General features: G+C 39.9%; 1 protein-coding gene across 1 annotated transcript in view; it reads left to right on the top strand.

Annotated features, from left to right (window-relative positions):
- Positions 1-18,721, top strand: part of LOC309381796 (prostatic acid phosphatase-like) — a gene marked incomplete at its 5' end in the record, with an annotated part of 40,471 nt that extends 21,750 nt beyond the window's left edge. The window contains 3 exons of the mRNA XM_081933080.1: positions 11,414-11,520; positions 11,810-11,956; positions 18,457-18,721. Coding sequence (XP_081789206.1) covers positions 11,414-11,520; positions 11,810-11,951 — 249 coding nt within the window. The 3' untranslated portion in view covers positions 11,952-11,956; positions 18,457-18,721. The remainder of the gene's footprint in view (positions 1-11,413; positions 11,521-11,809; positions 11,957-18,456) is intronic.
- Positions 18,722-19,909: the final 1,188 nt, after the last annotated feature.

The following is a 19,909-nucleotide window of genomic DNA, read 5'->3' as shown; positions in this document are numbered from 1 at the left end:
CGCGCTATCTTAGATGGGGTTGGGGTGTAATGGCCCTTCAGTTTGGCCATTAAAGTGTCCCAGTCAAGTTCGTGGACTGGCAGAGGGGCTGCCAACGCCCGGGCGGCGTTAAACATTGGGGTTCCGCAACTACTGAGGAAGAAACTACATTTCTCCTCCATCGGAATACCCCGCTTCCCGTTGGCCCTTAGGAAGCACTCGAAGCGCTCTAAAAAGCCAGTCCATCCTTCTCCGTCTGTCCCGAAGGGAGCGAACGGGGGAAGCGATGCCATAGCAGCTTGGAGTTGTACGGCTCGGGGAGCTGGAACTCAAGCGGCAGATCGAGGAGGTCGGGTTCCTTCAGGTTCGTCGCCTCAGAGAGATCCCACCTTCGTCGCCAGTGAAGAAGAGTGGGGAAAGACGAGGCTTGACACGCTGAGGAACGTCCAACACAATTTTATTGAATAGAACAGCAACAACTAATACAGGAGAGAATCGTTCGTTCCTCTGCCTGACAGCTATTTGTACGAAGAGCTGTCAGGCAGAGAAACCAATCAGGATAGCAGAACAGCCCGCCTTCAGCCAAGCCGCGCCTGATTGGCTAAGACACGGCATGGCTGTTGCTAGCTGTCAACAGAGGGAATCCCCGGTCGTATGTCGGGGAGGAAAGGAATATAACAGGTAGAATTTCTATTGCACAGTCAGAGGAGCAGTGGGAGAAGGGGAGAACTCATCAGAGGCTTTTTCACTAAAAATCTCAGCCAAGTCTTTGTATTCTTTGGGTATGCCCTGGGTTGGTATAATGTAAGCTGTTTCTTGGTGCTCTGCAACCTCAGTTTCTTTGTGTGGATTCTCAGCAAAAGTCACGTGCATCTGAACTCTTATGGTGCCTTGCTTCCAATTAATTTTGGGGTTCCATTTTTTCAGCCATACAAGACCCAAAACTAGTGGCCACTCCATGCCAGGTGCCACTATAAATGTAAATATTTCTTCATGGCTTCTGATGCCTATCTGTAGAGGCTCAGTGGCAAATGAAGCTGGCTCCCCCCTGCTATTAACCCATCTAGTTGGCAAAAAGCTATGGGGCTTTTCAGTTTTCTTACATTAATCCTCAACTTCCTTACCAGGGTTGGGCTGATCAAACAGCGGGTGCATCCTGAGTCCACTAAAGCAGAGATTTTCATCCCCCTCTCCCAGTTGCAGATAACCAGTCTTAGGGGAAGAATAAGCAGTTTAATTGGTTTGCTTACCAGTGGTTCATCCTCTGGATCGCTTCCGGACAAGTATGGTTCCTCCTGCTGAGAAGCCGGGGTTTCCTCCTCAAAGAGAGGAGGGCGTGGAGATACTATGATCTCCCTGCTCCTCAGGGGCATTTCCTTCCCATGTTGGCCAAGTTTCATAAGTTTCTCCCCAAATGGGTACTCTAGTTTCCTAGCTGGTGCTTGAGATCAGCATTCTGTAGCTCAGTGCCCCTCTTTTCTATACTTGAAGCAGGCTGAGGGTTTCGGAGAAGATGCAATTTGCAGATTGAAAGGCTCTTGATTCCATTGGGGTGGGGATTTCTTTCATATTCGCTCCACTCTGTACAAGTTCCTGGCCATGTCGATCTCTGCCTCTTCAGCAGTGAGATATACCAGTCATGTAGATGGTTTGGCACATCTCAGGCCATGCAGGCATTGTAGAGGTCATCACTCAGCCCATCCTTGAACCAGCTTACCAGGATATCTTCTGGCCAGTTCACACAACACGCCAGGTCTCGGAATTCTTCGTATACTCTGCCATTGGTCGGCGTCCCTGCTTCACCACTTTAATGCGGTCACATTCTTTGCAGTCTGCAAGAGGGTCCTCAAAACGTTGTTGCTGGGCCATCATGAAAGGGTCGAAGTCCCACAGTTCTGGTGCATCAGCATCATGTAGGGTCACCATCCATCTAGCAGCAGCTCCTTCCAGGGATAGGATAATCACTCGCACTTGGGATCCTTGGGTTTGAAAATCACACCCATATTCTTGCATATAGGTGAGCACGTGTGCCACAAAGAATCCCATTTTTTTCGGGTTCCCATCAAATTTTACCCCAAGGGAAGGAGTTTTTCTTTCTAATTGCAGGTTTCAGGGTTGGTTGGGAGCGGCCCCCAATTCATGTGCCAACAGGGGGAGGGTTTTCTGGGTTCCTTGCTGTTGCTGCTGTGCCATCCACTTGATCAGCAGGGCCCAGAAGGGGGTTAGCCCCCCTGGCATCATCCATAGCTTCTGTCCTTCCAACGCCTCTTGGTTGCCATTCTGGCTCCCCCCCAGATGTTGAGATTTTCCAAAATCTCAATCACCAACTGGGTTACAGGTCTCTTCAGATGATCCTCTCTCAGCAAGACTTCATTTAGCTCCCCCTGGTCAGAGGGGGCTTCTAGCTCCAATTTCCACCCCGGTTTTCGGTTACCACAGGTAAGAGTGACTCCTCTGGTCTTCCCATCACAGCCATCTTTTGTCCCTATGCCGATTGACCAGAGGGGATTTTTGGTGTCCTCCAGGTTCACCTCATCCTCTCCAACAGGATACATAGAGCAGGTCTCCGGTGGGGGGGGGATTGCCATCTCCCTTCAGCATTCAGCTTCCCCTTATTCACTGTTGTACTCAGACATGGTTTGCAGGGTCCCCTCAGTAGAGCAAATGTTGTCTCTCCTGGTTGACCATTTTTCAAAGATGTTGCTTTATGTAAGGGCTCCTCTCTTAACTTAAGAAAGTGAAGATTCTTGAAACAGAGTATTTGAAAAGGAACCTTTAATTAAGAAGGATGGAAACTATTAAAGGCAAAGCAACATCTGAATCCCCTTAGGCAATGCAAGTAGAATTAAAGCAGTAGTGACCCCTCCCATTTGTTAGAATGCAAATTCTAACCAATACACAAGTGTGAAGATGTTTCCTTTATCAACTGCCCTGAGAGCCGAATAAACATACATTCCCATGGCTATCTTCCGTTAGGCATTAAAGTGAAACGTCCCATATGGCCATCATAAACATCTCCCAAAGAGGTGATGGGATCTCAGGCATTTCGGCACCAGGAAACCAGTTGTAAAATATCAGTTGTCACAGGCACTGCCAATAAATTGACTCCAAGGCCCCCCTCCTCCCAATTGAATGGCAGTATCACTTTTAGGGATCTAACAAATAGTCTTTTTAACAAATGTGTAAATAATGGTAGAAATATGTTGCAATAGAATATCAAATATTTCCATATTAGCAATCTACAGCATCATCTGGCCATTATTGTAGCAATATCATAATATCAGTGATAAGCCATCACAGCAATGAGTGGAAGAATTTATAAATTGCCAGTGGGAATTTACTTGTTAATTGTAGGAATTCAATAAATTCAAAAGAACCAAAGGATCTCATCTTCAATTGCTGAAAAATTATTTCTTTCAGCTATTTTCTCAGATAGCAATAGCACTTAGACTTACAATATATACCACTTCACAGTGCTTTACAGCCCTCTCTAAGTGGTTTACAGAGTCAGCATATTGCCCCCAACAATCTGGGTCCTTATTTTACCTACCTCGGAAGGATGGAAGGCTGAGTCAGCCTTGAGCCACTCAGAATCAAACTCTTGGAGTGAGCAGTGAATTAGCCCTGCAGGACTCCACTTTAACCACTGCACCACTACAGCTCTGATAACCTTTTGATAACTTTCTAAGGTAGTTTTTTTTGCAGTTAAGGTAAAGAGCTCTGCAGTATATTTATTTACAGGCAGTCATTGACTCATGATCACTATTGAGCCCAAAATTTCTGTTGCCAGGTGAAACATTTGTTCTCCTGAACCAGCACTAAAAAATGCTTTAAAAAGTTTTTTTTTTAAGTTCCATCATAATTGTGTGACACAGCTGATTGTCGCATACCTGATTGTCGGAACTTTTTAAAAACTTTTTTTAGCATTTTTAACTACCAATTTGAATCAGTAGTAAAAAATACTTTTAAAAGCTTTTTTAAAAGTTCCAACGATCGTATGCCATCGCTGATTGTTGCACAGCTGATTATCCAAACTTTTATTTTTACTTTGTTTAGCATTTTTTAACTACCGGTTTGAACCAGAAGTAAAAAATGCTTAGAAAGTTTTTTTTAAGTTCCAATGATGGCGTGGCACAGCTGATTGCCATACAGAGGATCGTTGGACTTTTTTTAGCATTTTTAACTACCAGTTTGAACTAGTAGTTAAAAAATGCTAAAAAAAAGTTTTGACGATCACGAGGCACAGCTGATTGTCGGAACTTTTTTTTTAACTGTTTTTCAGCATTTTTTAACTACCGGTTCAGGTGAATCGACCTGAACTGGTAGCATTTCACCCTTGGTTTTGCTCCATTTTACAACCTTTCTTGCCACAGTTGTTAAGTGAATCGCTGCAGTTGTTAAGTCGATAACACAATTGTTAAGTGAATCTGGCTTCCACGTTGACTTTGCTTGTGAAAAGGCCACAAAACACGATCACATGACCTTGGGACATAGCAACAGTCATAAATATGAACCAGCTGAGAGGCATCTGAATTTTGATTGCATGATCATGAGGATGCTGCAAAGGTCGTAACTGTGAAAAATGATCATAAGTCACATCTTTCAGTGCTGTTGTAACTTTGAATGGTCACTAAACAGTTGTAGGTCATGGACTACCTTACTTAAGAGTCAGATCTACTGAACTATGTGGGATTTACTTTTATTAAAATATGCTAAGGAATCCCAGTCAATCTCTGAAAGGCATTGACTATCAGAAAATCTGGTAGGGATTGACTCCCTTTGGCCTAACTAAACAGTTATGGGAAAGCTGAGGGCCCTTATATCAGAGGTGGTATTCAGCAGGTTCTGATCAGTTTTGGAGAACTGGTAGCGGAAATTTTGAGTAGTTCAAAGAATTGGTAAATACCACCTCTGACTTGCCCTGCCCTCATCTATTTTCTGCCTCCTGTGTCCCAGCTGATTGGGAGGAAATAGGGATTTTGCAGTAACCTTCCCCTGGAATGGGGTGGGAAGGCGGATTTTATTGTATCCTTCCCCTGCCATGGCCACCAAGCCACGCTCACCAATCCACGCCGGTAGTAACCGGTAGTAAAAAAAAATTGAATCCCACCACTGCCCTAGATGGATATGGCCACATTACACAAGTGAATGCACTGATTTGGAAAGATAATTTAGAAAAAATGTTTTTTTTAATGTTAGGGCTTATTCAATATTTGTTCTGTTTGAACCTGAAACAATAGTGTCACAGAAATGAGACTGAAGAATAATGGGGTACCCATTGAAGTCATAGATGACTGAAATAGCTGAAATAGCTGACTTTTCTACTTTTGCCTCTAGGATTAAGAAATTTGAGATGTCGGCTTCCGGTTGTTTCACGAACATCGTCGGCAGGCTTTTTCTGAGCTTGTCGGATCAATAGGCTGTAGAGGTGTTTTTTTTAAGATCTTTAACGCCTTGGACACTCTTAAATTCTTGGAATTTATGAGGGAGAGATTCAGCTGTCGGGTTGAGCCACTTGTGTAGCCCTCCAGAAGGATTTATAGCCTCTGGAGTGCGGCAAGGAGTGCCCCCCTTTGCAGTTGTTGCATTCTCCGGTCTTTTGATATCCTCTGCTAATGTTTTTAGTAGAGCCAGATGCCGGGAACAGCCTTAACTTCTAACAACATCCCAAGAAGGAAGGAAGACTCTTGCAAGTATTTTAAGTTTTAAGTGGGGGAAAAATATTTTTAAAAAGAACGCTACTGCTGAGTTTGAGAGGCGTGGGCTTAGAACAAAGGATTCAAAATGGCGTTGATTTATAGTTGAAAACCTAAAGAAAACAAAAGCTAATTGCTTGCTGACAGCCGAGGCGTCTGAAATAGCTATTAACAACTTCTAAGTCAGTTTACATAACCTGACCTACTTGGAAGAGTACTTTGTGAGAAAGCTGGGAAGAACTGTCCTCCTTTTTTTCTGTTAAATATGGCAACGGATCAAGGGGCGGTTTCCTCAACCGCTACAATGAATCTCCAGGACTTGAAGGATTTTATAGGCAAAGAACTTAAAGAGATAAAACAAATGGTCCAGGACACTATAAAAAGGTCCGATCAAATTGATAAAAATTTGCAAGCTATTGCAACGGGATTATCAGAGGTGGTTCTTAAGGTGGACAACAAGATTGAGCAATTAGCCATGGACTTGGAAACCAAAATGAAAGAAACAGATTTGAAATTTGTGGAAATGGAAGGGAATATGCAAAGGATGGATAATGAGATTATTATGATACAATTTAGATCTATGGAGTTTGCTATCAGACTTAGGGGCATAAGAGAAAACCCTAGAGAGGATTTAAGAAAAGTTTGTGCAGATGCTCTGGCTACGTTATTAAAAATGGATGACCCCAGTGAGATTTCAGCTAAGATCAACAAAATTTACAGAGTAAATTCATGCATAGCATCACAAAGGCAACTACCAAGAGATGTTGTGATATACTTTACTGAGAGATATTTCAGAAATGACATCTTGCAGAAGTCTCTTTACTCCGCCCTTCAAATAGATGGGCATATGATTGGTGTTTTTAAGGAGCTCCCGCCAGCGATGTTAAAGTTTAGAAGGGATTTTGGATTTTTGGTAGCTGAGCTGAAGAAGAGAGAGATACAATATAGGTGGGATGTTCCAATTGGTGTTATATTCAGGTATCAAGGGGTAAGATATCGTTTGAATACAATAGATAATGCTAGAGAAAGGAAAGTGCAACCCCTCCACGTACATCTACACCAACACCAGCAGATTTGAATGTCTCAGAGCAGAGGCTGTTTGAAAAAGAATCAGACAAACAAAGAAAGCAGTTGCCAAAAGAGACGGAGGTGCAGGGTGCTGTAGGTGGATTTCGAGTGGACCCCTCCGGATCTCTGTTGAGCTCCTTCTTGGAAGAAGGACCATCCGATACTTAAACCTGTGGAACAATGTGTTACTAGATCCACGACTAGACAAATGCTAGAATCTCACAAGCAGGTGGACCCCCAAATACAATGCGCTAAGAAAGAAGTTAAGAAGCAAACTGGAGCCATGGGAAGAGCCGGGCTGAAGATTAGTCTTGTGGAGAGAGATCTTCAGCAAATGCTTTCAACGCTCCAGATCAGACCCAAAGATGCTTAAGCTATTATCTTGGAAAGTGAATGGATTGAACTCTCCACAAAAAAGGAAAAAAATATTTTATTATTTGAAGCAATTTAATAATGATGTTGTTTGTCTTCAAGAGACCCATATTAGGTTACAAGACCAGAAGTACTTAGTGAATTCAAAATTGGGAACACTAATTTTGCCTCTAATTTGGTAAAGAAAAATAGAGTGGTGATATATATAAACAAAAGATTCCCAACCAAGGTTATAGAGGCAGACGACAGTGGTAGATATATAGCAATTGAACTTGATACAGACTTTGGTGCTATTTTGGTTGTAGGAATTTATGCACCTAATCAACTACAAGAAAGTTTTTACAAGATGCTTCATTTAAAAATCTTAGATTGGAATTTTAAGAGTATTTTAATTATGGGAGACTGGAATGGAGTGATTTCGCCAAGGATAGATAAGAGAACAACGACCAAATTCATTACCAAACTACCAAAGGCTTTTTTTGACCTACAAGATGACTTGAAATTAAAAGATGTTTGGAGGATACAGCAACTAAATGAGATGGACTTTTCTTTTTACTCAGATAGACATAAATCCTTTTCAAGGATTGATTTCTTTTTGTTAACACCGGATCTACTTCCTAAAGCTAAGAAAACCAAGATATTCTCCAGGACACTTACTGACCATAGCCCGGTGTGGTTACAAATTGAGTTAGGGAAGAGGCCAAGAAGGTCTTGGAGAGTAAATGAAAATTTATTTAGATACGAAAAAAATGTTGATGAACTTAAAAAACACATGAAGGAATTTTTCAGTTTTAACATGAATAAGGGTACTCCCATTGAAACAGTTTGGGATGCAAGTAAAGCTTACATGTGTGGGGTCCTGATACATATGAATTTCAAACATAAACAAATTAGACAGAAAAGGAGAATGGAATTGGAAGATGAAATAAAAAGTAAGGAACAGCTGCTTATAGCAAACCCGAAAGACGAGGTGCTCCAGATGGCGCTAAAGCTGTTGAAAGATCAATTTCAAATGCTTACAGCAGAACAAACAGCAACTAACTTACAATTTGCTAAACATAATACCTTTGCTAACGCTAATAAACCTGGTAGGTGGTTGGCTCATACTTTGAGAAGGAACACGAATGACAGAATTATTGATAGAATTGAGTATGGAGGGAAGACGGTATATCAACAAGATTTGATTAAAAAATCATTTGTGGACTATTATGCTAAGCTATATGTACAGGATAATATACAGAACAAGTCAGTAGATGATTTTTTGGAAAGAAAAAGGGTTACTAAAATATCTGTGCTTCAAAAGGCAAATTTGGAACGTCTGATAACTGCTGATGAGATTACTTTAGCTATAAATCAACTTAAACTAGCTAAGGCTCCAGGGACTGATGGTTTGACTGCAATGTACTATAAAACTTTACAACTGGAAATGATTGAATATCTTACACAACTATTTTGTAACATACAGCAAGGAGGTAAAATACCCTCCTCATGGAAAGCGGCTTTTATCTCATTGATACCTAAAGATAAAGAGGGCCCTAAGAAACCAGAGGATTACAGGCCGATATCTCTTCTGAACACAGATTATAAAATATTTGCTAAGGTACTAGCCAACAGATTGATGCCGGTTATCCAAGAAATTATTCATCATGATCAAGCAGGATTTATTGAAGGCAGACATATGAAGGAGAATGTAAGGCAACTCATAGATTTAATTGATTATCTTGATAAGAATAAGCAGATCTCTGCAGTGCTGGTCTTCTTGGATGCAGAGAAGGCCTTTGATCGAGTGAATTGGAACTTTCTAACCAAGACTTTGGAAAAGATGGATATGGGACCACGACTTCGGCAGGCGATTGGAGCAATTTATCAGCAACAAAATGCACAACTTATTATTAATGGAAACTTGTCAACAAATTTCGAGATACAAAAAGGCACAAGACAAGGTTGCCCATTATCTCCATTGTTATTTATTTTAACTTTGGAAGTCTTGTTGAACGCAATCCGGGACTCAAAATCCTTAGATGGCATAACTATCAGGCAAAAGGAATACAGAACTAGAGCATTTGCCAACGATCTGGTTGTTACCCTTTCACATCCTTTGAAGTCAATAATCCAGATGAAAAATATCATAGCAGAATTTGGCATGGTGTCTGGGTTTAGACTAAATCAAAACAAAACGAAAATGATGGTTAAAAACATGACAGAGACTCAAAGAAAGAGACTTGTAAGTTTAGCAGGCTTTGAAATAGTCTCCAAGGTCAAATATTTAGAAATACAAATTGCAGAATCAAACACAAAACTTTTCTTAAATAATTATGAAGTGTTGTGGCAAAAGATCCAGAAAGATCTTGAAGTATGGAAAAAGTTACAATTGTCCTTGCTTGGAAGGATCTCAGCAATTAAAATTCTACCTAGATTTATCTTTTTATTCCAGATGATACCGGTGCTTAAATCAGATAAAACTTTGTTAAATTGGCAAGCAACATTAAATAAATTTGTTTGGAAGGAGAAAAAACCGAGAGTAAAGATGAAGATTATGCAAGATACTCGCGAAAGAGGCAGCCTTAGACTCCCAAACCTTCGATTGTACTATGAAGCTGCGGTATTAACGCATGTAGCAGATTGGTTTGAGAAAACAAAAATGGAATTGCTGAATATAGAAGGCCATGATCTTGTTCTGGGATGGCATGCATATCTTTTTTATGAAGATAGGGTGGATAAAGTGTTTAACAATCATGTTCTCCGAAGTGCCCTGATGAGAGTATGGAAGAAGCACCGGCCCAATTGGGACTATAAAATACCGCTTTGGTTGGATCTTGCAGACACCATGGGGATTATGAATATTAAGTCACTCGGGGGTTGTTTATACAAAGATGTGCTTATTGCTGATGGGGACGAATGGAAGTTAAAAACTTTGGAACAACTGTTGGAAGAAGGAATTATTTTAAATTGGTTACATTATATACAGCTACAGAAGAGATGGGAAGAAGATCGTAGGGTCGGTTTTATGGATAAAGAAGTGGAACTGATCAAGCATATAAAAGAGACTGGCCCAAAACAAGTTAAAGGAATATATAATGTACTGTTAGAAAGAGATTCAGAAAGTGAACTGGTTAAGGATTGTATGATTAAATGGGCTCAGAATTTTGGTGAAGTGGTTATGTTGGAAACGTGGGAAAAAATATGGGTTCAGAATGTTAAATATACACAGTCACAGAATTTAAGGGAGAACTTTTATAAAATGTTTTACAGATGGTATTTAGATCCTAAAAAATTATCATGCATGTACCCAAATATTCAACCAAAATGTTGGAGATGCGGGTGCCTAGATGCTACCTTTTTTCATGTATGGTGGACCTGCAACAAGGTTAAAGCTTTTTGGATAAAAATATGGTGGGTTATGCAAAATGTATTTAAGAAAAGAATACAATTCACTCCGCAAATGTTTTTATTGGGTATAACTAAGGATTTTACTAAAGGGGAAACAAAATTGGTTTTGTATATGGTCACAGCAGCTAGGTTGTTGATTGCGCAACATTGGAAGAAAGATTTTTTACCGACAATTGGTCAATGGACTCAGAAGGTGGCAGGGTTCACCGAAATGGCAAAAATTTCAGCTTTTTTAAAAGATCAGAAGCAGGAGAATTATACACAGGAATGGGTAAAATGGATTGATTATATACAGAATAAATACCAGACTAGGAGGTATTATGTAGCCTCTAGGTAAGAATGTTTAGACTGATAGATGATCAGAGTAAACAATACATGGGATGCTTGGAATTGTTAGAGTGGTGTATAGCGGAAGTCAGGGGGGTGTTGAGTGGGAGGTGGGGGTGGGTTAGGGTGGAGGGTGGGGCAATATATATGTATAAATAAACTAGAAGATGGGATTAATGAAATATTGTTATTTTAAGAGAAATTTATATTATGAGTTATATATGTTAAATTAGCTTAGAAGATGGGATTAATGGGCTATTGTTACTTTAAGAGAAACTTATATTGTGAGTGTTGGGAGGAGAGGGGGTACAATATGTGAATGAGTAATTTACTTTAAGACGGGGGGAGGGGGTAAAGTATTTGGTATAATATCTGAATGAGAATTTTTTGGGGGGTTGGGGGGAGGGGAGGGGGCATAGTATCTGTATGTGATTTATACTGTATGGTGGGGGGGTTAAAAGGGGGAAAATTGTCTGTATAAAACTTTTTAAATTAAAAAAAAAAGAAATTTGAGATGTTAAATGCACCATACATTCACAGTGTAATGCTTTACTATTTTGACATTTTTCTTTCTATTTTAGCATGATATGACAATCATTGCCCTGCAAATAGCACTTGGTGTTTACAACAAGTTATTACCTCCTTATGCTGCCACACATATTTTTGAGTTATATAAAGAAGACAATGGGCAAGTATTAATTCACAGATATGATAAATAACTGATTTACTGAGTAAGATTTTGCATACTGTAAATATATCCACATTGAGAATGTGCACTGAATTTAATTTACAAGAACATACCCATTTAGAAGATGGAAACTTGTGGTTCTCGTTTTATATGTCCTGTATTGCTGTTTGGCCTGCACATCCTTGTTTAGGTCAATTTATTTTCATTGTGTAAAAATAAAAATAGGAATTTGTGCTGTAAACCATATATTGTTTTGCCTTTCTTCCTCTTTGGGATGATACATATTCAGAAGTCATACCATTGAGATGTATTATCGGAACAACACTGCTGTTGAACCCCATACACTCACTTTGCCAGGATGCACAAAGGCTTGTCCATTGGAGAAGTTCCAAAATCTGGTTACTCCTATTTTGCCAACAAACAAATGTTGAAAGAGGTAAGATAATATCACATTTCCACCTATCTACCTGAGTTTTTAATAAGATGTTAGAAACAAATTTAACAAGAGGTTTCCTACATTTTCAGATCTCTTTAATGTAGTACTTTCCAAACATTTTTCTTCATTACCAAAATGGCATGTAAAACAGTCCTTTTTACTGTTTATCAGAAAGTCCTTATTTAAATATCTCTATGATTGGATAATAGGTTTGTGTGTTGTTTTATTTATATATATATATATATATATATATATATATATATATATATATATATATATATATATATATATATATATATATATATATATATATATATATATATATATATATATATATATATATATATATATATATATATATATATGTTTGTTTGTTTTCATAGATTTTCACGGGTGTAGGCATGCTGGTTTTGTTGTATTCGGGTCTTTTCCCATATAAGGTTGAGATTGTCTTTGCAACGTTTCGGCAGGATCTCACGTGCCATCTTCAAGCGTGGTGGAGATGAGGGTCTTGGCTACAGAGTTGATCTGTGCAGGGTGGTGATGGGATTGTGCATTTAAGTAGTTGCCCATAAAAGAAGCCTTGACAGCCATCCAGAAAAAACACAACCCCCCTAAACACATCCTAGACCTGACCAACCACTGCCTAACCAACACATACTTCATCCATAATGGACAAAGATACAAACAGATAGAAGGAGCACCCATGGGATCACCCCTCTCACCTGTCATTGCAAACTTATACATGGAACATTTTGAAACCAACGCCTTAGACAAATCTGAACACAAACCCAAACTCTGGCTTAGATATGTTGATGACACTTTCGTGATTTGGCCACATGGAAAAGAAAAAACTGGACAACTTCCTCACACATCTCAACAACCTACACCCCAAAATACAATTCACCATGGAAATAGAAGCAAACAACCAACTTCCCTTTCTGGATGTCCTAATCTACAAAAAACCCAATGGCTCCCTAGGACACACCATCTACCAGAAAAAAACACACACCAACCGCTACTTAAATGCACAATCCCGTCACCACCCTGCACAGATCAACTCTGTAGCCAAGACCCTCATCTCCAGAACCAAACGCCTAGCCGACAAAGACCACCTGAAAACTGAATTACACAAACTCACAAATGTATTAATCTCCAATGGATTCCAAAGAAAAACAATCACCAACCTAATCCAAAAGGAGACTCCCCCAAAAAACCAAGATACAGAACAGGACAATGGCATCGCCCTCCTCCCTTACATCAAAGGCACCACAGATAAAATCAGCAAAATTCTCCACAAGCACAATATCAGGACAGCCTTCACCACTGACCAAAAAATAGCCAACATCTTAAGAAACCCCAAAGACAAAATCCAGCTAGAAAACCAAGGAGTCTACGAAATACCATGCAAAATCTGCCCAGCAATATACATAGGACAAACAAACAAACAGGAGAATAAATGCACGCATCACAGAACACAAAAACGCAGTAAGAAAAAAAGAAAAAAACTTCTTCCCTTTTCCAGCACCTTAAAGCTACAGGACATGAAATCAACTTTGAAGGAGCCAGGGTAATCTCCAAAACAGAACACCTCCACAAGAGAATAATCATGGAAGCCATCGAAATAGAGAAACACCCCCACAGCATGAACAAACGTGATGATACCTCCCGCCTACCAAACATCTGGAAACCAGCCCTAGCCAACAAACGAACACCACCCACCACCCAACCCGTTACAATACAAAACAACAATGCACACACAGCCTGCACCAATCAGCACCAATCTACCAATCATGATACAACCACACAACCAATCATTCCACTTACTGAAACAAAGCCAGCACCCCATCCCCTCCCACCAAGACTTACAGAAAGACGGCAGCTCCGATCACATTTTAAGCCCACGCTTGAAGATGGCAGGTGAGATCCTGCCGAAACGTTGCAAAGACAATCTCAACCTTACACGGGAAAAGACCCGAATACAACAAAACCAGCATATATATATACATACATACATACATACATACATACATACATACATACATACATATATATATATATATATATATATATATATATATATTACTCAATTTGGGGTCATTTATCCAGGTTTGGAAAGCACTACTTTACTATAATCCTGAAATTGCTATTCTTCTTCAGAAATTAGGTTTTAAACTTGAGGAATCCAACACCACATTTCATCTTGTCCTATTCTGAAATATTAAAAGCCTACTAGCCTTTTTATACTTCTAAACTATCCCACTGCTGAATGTAGGTTTCAGAGTATGTTGGAAAGGACTCCACTCTTACATGAGTCTCCTTACATGAGTCTAATAACTGGTATGAAGGAATAACAATTCAGTGTATGTTTTATAGAGTATCAAATTATGGGAGAAACAAATTATCCAATCAATTGCTAAGGAGAAATGAGAACAATTAATCAGTGATATTAATCAGTCAATGAGGACAATTAATCAGTGATATGGCTTGCCTCTGGAAGATGTAGGTGCTCCATCAATTGAAGTTTTCAAGACAGCCATTTGTCCAGAATGATATAGGACAGGAGTGTCTAACCTGCGGGCCAGATGCGTCACGTGCTGGCCACGGCCATGCCCACCTCCAGTGTAGCAAAAGGGGGGGAGCTGCAATACATCACAGGATGACAACATGTTGTCGCAAGTTTTTTTTTGTATATAAAGTTTATTTTTTCATTTTCATAACATATAATTACATGTATACTATTACACAGCCAACATCGTATTGTATTATTAAATGTTTACATCAATTCATCTTACCAACAACTCCCAAAAACAATTATTAGCTCTTCTACTCTCCATACACCATATTTGTACCTTAACCATCACTTTCTTCTCCCTCTCTCCTCCCCCTCCCTACCTCCTTTCTTCCCTCTTCTCTACTTCCCCTTCCTCTCTCCTTCTCCTCTCTCCCCTTTCCCTCCTCCTTTCCCTCCTCCTCTTCCCCTGCCCTCTCTCCTATCCCTCTCTTCTTCCCATTCCTCTCTCCTCTACTTCACACTCTTCAACTCATTTACTTGGTGAATTTCAGCTTCTGCACAGGCTCCATTTTATGTTGATGGTATTAATAATTCCTTTTCAATATACATATTTAATTTTAGCTTATATCTTCCTCCTTTTGTTAAGAATAGAACAAAAAAGTATAGATATATAGTCATTGTGCTTTTAAACACACACACACCAGCCTAATTTTGGCCGAGATGTAGACCTGGTTACAATTCCCAGCTATTCTCATCATTATAGTTATATAATTATATATCCTTACATGCCTCCAATCACACTTTAAATCTCAATAGTTTCCCATTGTAAGTATATTTCATGTTCCCTCTCCATTTTTCCATATCTTGGATTAGATTACCCTTAATTATCTATAAATGGCAATCCTTACTGTTCAATGTTCATTACAATTCCCTTAATCTACTATACAGAATAATGAACAATACACATCTCATTTTGTTCAACATCTTAAAAGTTTTATATATGTCCATGTTTCATATATTTTAACCCGTGTTTAATTATCCTTCTATTGTCATATTCAATCAATTAGCAACTCGGTTTAATCATCATATGTAAAAGTGAATAACAAACCTCTGCTTTACAATCTCCCCATATCAGTTTCATATTTGTCCATCTTCCATATATTTTAACCTTTTTAATTATCTTTCCATTATCAACCAGTTAGTTAGCAACTCCATTTTATGGTCATGTTTAGGAATAAACCCCTGATCTTAGCTTTATATTTTCCCATATAACAATTTCTAGCTGTCTGATTTTTTCCTAGTGTCTTTTGTCCCACTTCTCTGTTCCTGCCTTCTCCCTTTTCTTTGTTTTGACACATCCACCCTCTTCAATTTTGCCCAAGCCACAGTCAAAAAGATCTTTTATATTTCTCTTTGTTGGGGCGTAATCTCCTATTTCAATTTCCCTTACGCCACTGACAACCTCCAAAACATCTTTTGTCTGCTTTTTATTCTCTTTTGTTGGGACACATCCCCCTTTTACAATTTTCCCTATACCACTGCCAAGTCCAATGGAATTTTTTGTCTGCTTTTTATTTCCCTCTGTTTCTACCCCTTCATTATCTTGCTCTCCTTCTTCTTTGCCTTCTTCTTTAAATACCTACTTTCTGGGTTCAGAATTCTATTTAGGCTTGATTTTAATGATTTATGCATATTTTTTTTTATAATTTCACATAGTTCTTCAAATTCCCAGCTTTCCATAATGTCCAGTTCCAAAGTTACAGTTAGTTATACAGTTCTTATTTCAGAGTTCTGATCCACCTTAAATTTATCTACTTCAGCTGGAGTGGGGAAGATCGACGAGAGCTATCTTGGTCTTTTGTTCTTCCTTAATGCCCAGTTCCAAAATTGCAGTTAGTTATACAAGTCTTATTTCGAGGTTCTGGTCCATCTTAAATTTAGTTAATTCAACTACTGTGAAACTGGAAGAGAAGCTGGAGCCATCTTAATCTTTTGCAGGGAAAAAAAGAAAGAAAAAAAACCTAAAAAAAACCTGGCAGCTTCCAAACTGAGTCTTCCAGCAGTGACCACTCTGGGCATACACTCTATGGTTGTGGGCTGGCTGTCAGTAGAGCATACAATCATAGAGCGAAGACTCCGTTTGGAAGCTGCCGAAAAAGCCATGCTGGGATGGTGGCGGCGGTAGCAGCGGAGGTGCCCTGGCTCTGCAGGGAGAGCTGGGCCAGGGCATCATGAGGCTGGGAGGCGCGCGAGTGGAGCAGAACAGCCACTCATGCAACCCCCTTCTCCAGCTGTGCAGAGCGCCATTCATTGGCATTTTGAAGGCACCAAGACGCAAGAGTCGGGCGGCGGCAAACAGGCGCTCACGCGGCTTGGCGATACCCCAGGTCAGTGAATGGCGCTGTGCCCAGCTAGAAAGGGGGTTTTCCGGGTGGCTGCTCATGAGCGTGGTCACCTCATGGCTGAGGCTGAGGCCCTGAGGCTGTGCCCGGCTCTTTGGAAGCCTACTCGCAATAGAGCAGCCGCCTGGCAACCCCAAAACAATAAACCCTCTCCTGATAATAAGGCCCAAGCCATATTTTGTGGGTAAAAAGAAAATAAGACCCTGTCTTATTTTCGGGGGAACATATTATTTCCTTTCCTTGCAACTCCTCACCTCTCATGGCTGCTCAAACTATATTAATTGGAACAAGCTTGCATACAGCCAAAACTCGGGCATGTTTCTTCTTCGCCTCCTGCTTTTCTAAGTTCTGATTTACTGAATTTCCCACACAGGCAAGATTAGGTTATCAGTTGTGATAGTGCTTTTTTCTTGATCTTTCTCCCTTGTTACATTCCATCTCTCATTAATTGGGATTACTTATGTTGTTAAAAGACACTTGGATGAAATAAATCTTCACACTCCTTTAAAAACATAATCTTTTCAAGTCGGAAGCCAAATTTAGAGTTAGTATTTGAGTGGGTTTGTCCCTTTTCTGCTTTCTGCCTTTATGTCTGAATTGTTTAAAACAAATTGTTCTTTTTTGGGGGGAGAGCTAGTGTTTCAACCCTCTATTTTCCTTTTCTTTCTTCCTTTTTGAAAAAATCCCAGTCTGACTATCAATATTATTTATGCTCTCGAGATTTTTTGCCTTTTCCAAGTTTGATTTATGGCTGTGGGTTAGATGAATTTTCTTACCGGTCTTTCATCTCTTCCTCATACTCTTGTTCATTTGTTTTGGCTGGAAGTCAACTTCTTGTGCAGCATGTTGCCATGCTACCGCCCCTACTCTGATTCAGAGGGCAAATATCCAACCTGTGAGGGACCTGTTACCTCCCCCTGGGTCTGGTGAGATGCTGCCCCTTCTTCGTCCCCCCTCCAGGGCGGTTCCAGTCTAAAAAAGATCTCAGAGATGTTTTGTCAGACAGGATTCATGTGAGACTCTTGAGAGCCCACCCACCCTCACATCTGTACAGCTGGAGAACTTCTGGTCGACTCCGTGTTGTTGCGAGTTTAACACGCTTGGTATAGGATCTCCTGCCATGGGTTGGATTAAAAGATCTCCTGCCATGGGTTGGATTAAAAGATCTCCAAGGCTCCTTCCAACCCTATTATGTTATGTTCTACAGAAACCATTCTCTAGAAATCAAACTATTCATTCATTCATATTTTATGGAAAATATATTACACTGCACTTATGGATTAATCATGAATTAGTATATACTTCACATATCTTATCATCAATCAGCCACCACATGCATGCATTGGCTATTAATACCTAACAATTGTCTTCAGTATCAGATGCAGTATATTTCAAATACAATGAGTCCCAAAAGTCTTAATGCAGTTTTAAAAGCTTTAAATTTCATTTTTAAGAAACACTGTATATGTTACTGGGGATCAAATGTGTAGTTAGTTTGTCCACATGTCCCAAATATATATATTTATAAATATGATGTTGAGCATTCTTGCATTTGGCTCTCCTTTCTTATCATCCTTTTCCAGGAATAAATCAAAGCAATGAGGAACATCTTGAATGGAAGGTCAAAGATTACCAGAACAGTGAAAATGTTTTTAAGAAATACAAAATCAAATCACATACCTTATTAATCTTCTACTAATAAAAAAATAAAGAGAAAGAACAGATTTTTTTTTCATCTTAATGTTTTCTTGTGATTAATAAAAGCTTAAGCCCTGCATTCTCTGAAATTGTATACAGTTAAATAATGTTCATCAGAATTCATTGGTTTTGAAAAAATGCCCCTCCCCCAATGCCCTTTTTTCTGATTGTCATGGCAAAATATCTCTCTCTGTGGGAAAACTACTATTCTGCTCTTTAAGGTGCCTCCTCCATTGTGAATAGAGTTACAGTATTTGCTAGTAGATTTGCTATCTCTTTGAACCTGAGATATATTAAATGTAAAAATCAAAGCACAAGAAGAATTGGCTCTATCTGATTTGTTTGTGTGAAAGCAACACAGTCCTTTGGTACATAGGTTTTTATGGTCTATGGGAAAAGGCATTCCTTCCAAGAAGTATCTCCACTTTTAGAATGAGTATTTAATGGTTAGGAGCTTGATGATGTAATGTCCTAATTTCAAGTGCTACCATATGTTTCCCAGCACCTTATCTAAAGTTGAAACTTACGTGGTCACTGATGTATTGCCCTCATAGATGAATAGACATGAATGGTATGGAAATGGCTGATTATTCATATATACTCTTATACAATGTTGGAGACAATATACTTCCTTGTGGCAGCCCATTCTTCTGCAATAATATGCATTCTCCATCTACTCTTCTTACCATTCAGTTTCACATAAAACCATTCAGTTTCACATAAAATTATAAAATATTATAATATTATATACATCGGTCAGCCGCGCCCGGAAGCTGCGGAGGCAGAAATGTTGTCGGCGCTCCCTGATGACGAAGCCACAAAAGTGACTGGAGAACGACCTCGCTGCCCCTTTCGTTGCTATCCCATTCAGGCGGCTGCGCTTTCACCCCGCTGAAGCCTTGCTGCCTGAATGGGAAAGCAACGAAAGGGGCTGCGTTTTCACCTCGCTGAAACCTTGCTGCCTGAATGGGAAGCCATCCTCGCTGCCCCTTTCGTTGCTTTCCCATTCAGGCAGCAAGGCTTCAGCGAGGTAAAAACGGAGCTGCCTGAATGGGAAAGCAACGAAAGGGGCAGCGAGGACGGCTTCCCATTCAGGCAGCAAGGCTTCAGCGACGTGAAAACGCAGCTGCCTGAATGGGAAAGCAATGAAAGGGGCAGCGAGGACGGCTTCCCATTCAGGCAGCAAGGCTTCAGCGAGGTGAAAACGCAGCCCCTTTCGCTGCTTTCCCATTCAGGCAGCAAGGCTTCAGCGATGTGAAAACGCAGCTGCCTGAATGGGAAAGCAACAAAAGGGGCAGCGAGGACGGCTTCCCATTCAGGCAGCAAGGCTTCAGCGAG

This window comes from Natrix helvetica (assembly GCF_964273705.1).
Source record: "Natrix helvetica genome assembly, chromosome: Z".
Classification (NCBI taxonomy): Eukaryota; Metazoa; Chordata; class Lepidosauria; order Squamata; family Natricidae; genus Natrix; species Natrix helvetica.
This window is presented reverse-complemented; position numbering and strand designations above follow the sequence as displayed.